At 52.9% G+C, this 1,307-nt stretch overlaps 1 protein-coding gene across 1 annotated transcript; it reads right to left on the minus strand.

Annotated features, from left to right (window-relative positions):
• Positions 1–1,092, minus strand: FTJAE_14284 (uncharacterized protein; the record flags this gene model as incomplete). The annotated part of the gene is made up of 1 exon (XM_037347495.1): positions 38–1,092. A coding segment is annotated over one exon (1,055 nt), but the record flags the coding sequence as incomplete, so codon positions are not given.
• Positions 1,093–1,307: the final 215 nt, after the last annotated feature.

Genomic DNA, 1,307 nt, shown 5'->3' on the forward strand with positions numbered 1-1,307 from the left:
GTGGGAGGGGGGGTTGGTCAAGCATTTAAAGATTGACATTCCAGGGGCGTCTCCATCCAGTGCCAGCGGGGTCCGACCCCAAAGCCGATCTTCAGTAAACTTGCTACGCTTGATAGGGCGACCGTCCTCCCGGTATCCCGCGATTTCCATGTATCGTTCACCTCGAATGGGCAAAGCTGTAGTCCATCTCTCACATCGAGGAGGACGCGGTAGTCGGTAGAACAAATCTTGCTTCGCCTCCCCAAGGTTTGCCAGATATCCCATGACAGACCTGACTTCTTCGGGTGACAGAGGATATAGGCTTCCTAGGTTATGGCGGTCATCGCCGGGATTCATTTCTTTCAGACCCTCGATGTCTTGAGCTGGCCACTCTAGACTGTCTATCTGGCGACGCATTTCACCCACGAGCTGAATATACCATAGAGCTCGCACAACTCGCATCTCTTCTACCCACGTGGGCTGACCTACATCAACCACACTCACCGGTTCTCCGGCAAAGACCTGATCCCAGGCTTTGATGTATTCACCATTTGGCCCTCGTCTATGATGACGATCGTACCGGTCTTCAGGATTGCTAAGGTGCAAAGGTCTGAAACTAGGATCTCTCAAACGGTCAAGGAACGAGGTCAAGCATGCTTGCGAAAGGGCAGATATCTGGTGAGCAGTTGCAACAACCGATCGAAGAACCTCGAAAGAGGGCATCGCAGTCGACAAGCACCCAGGGCTCAGTTTTTCATCTGGGGATGGTCTTGGAGGGGCTTCCATGTCGCTGCCCTTGAACTTGCGCCAGACTTGGCGTAAGAACCGGCCCTGAAATTCATTCAGGCTCTCGAAGGGAACTGCTCGTGCGCGCACGAGTATGACTGCGCGTATGAGCTCTGCGATCTCGGGCGGTATTATTGCATTGGGACCTGAGAGGATGCATTCGACGATGGTGATGGCATGGTCGCTGAAGAGGCGCCAGACGCGAGGGGATGCCGTGATCAGGTCCCAGAGAATGTCAAGCGCTGGAAGGCGTGTTACGATGGGAATTAAAATCTCTGGAGGCAGTGTCTCTAGAGATGCTGCTTGTCGAGGACTTGAAGTAGACATGTTGTTGTAAGATGATTGTCAAATTGGCTACTCAGAAAAGAGACAAGAAATGGTTGAATGAGTGACGAGCGTAGCAGGGAGGTGAGCGCTTAAAACAAACAGCACCTCACGCACTGGATCCTTCGTGAAATACCCACTGACGGCCAACACTTTTATCCCTGTAACTTGTTGGCTGTACTCACTCAAAGGTGGTCGGGTTGCACTCGGGCGGGGGG

This window comes from Fusarium tjaetaba, assembly GCF_013396195.1.
Source record: "Fusarium tjaetaba strain NRRL 66243 chromosome Unknown NRRL66243_c0000708, whole genome shotgun sequence".
Taxonomy (NCBI): domain Eukaryota; kingdom Fungi; phylum Ascomycota; class Sordariomycetes; order Hypocreales; family Nectriaceae; genus Fusarium; species Fusarium tjaetaba.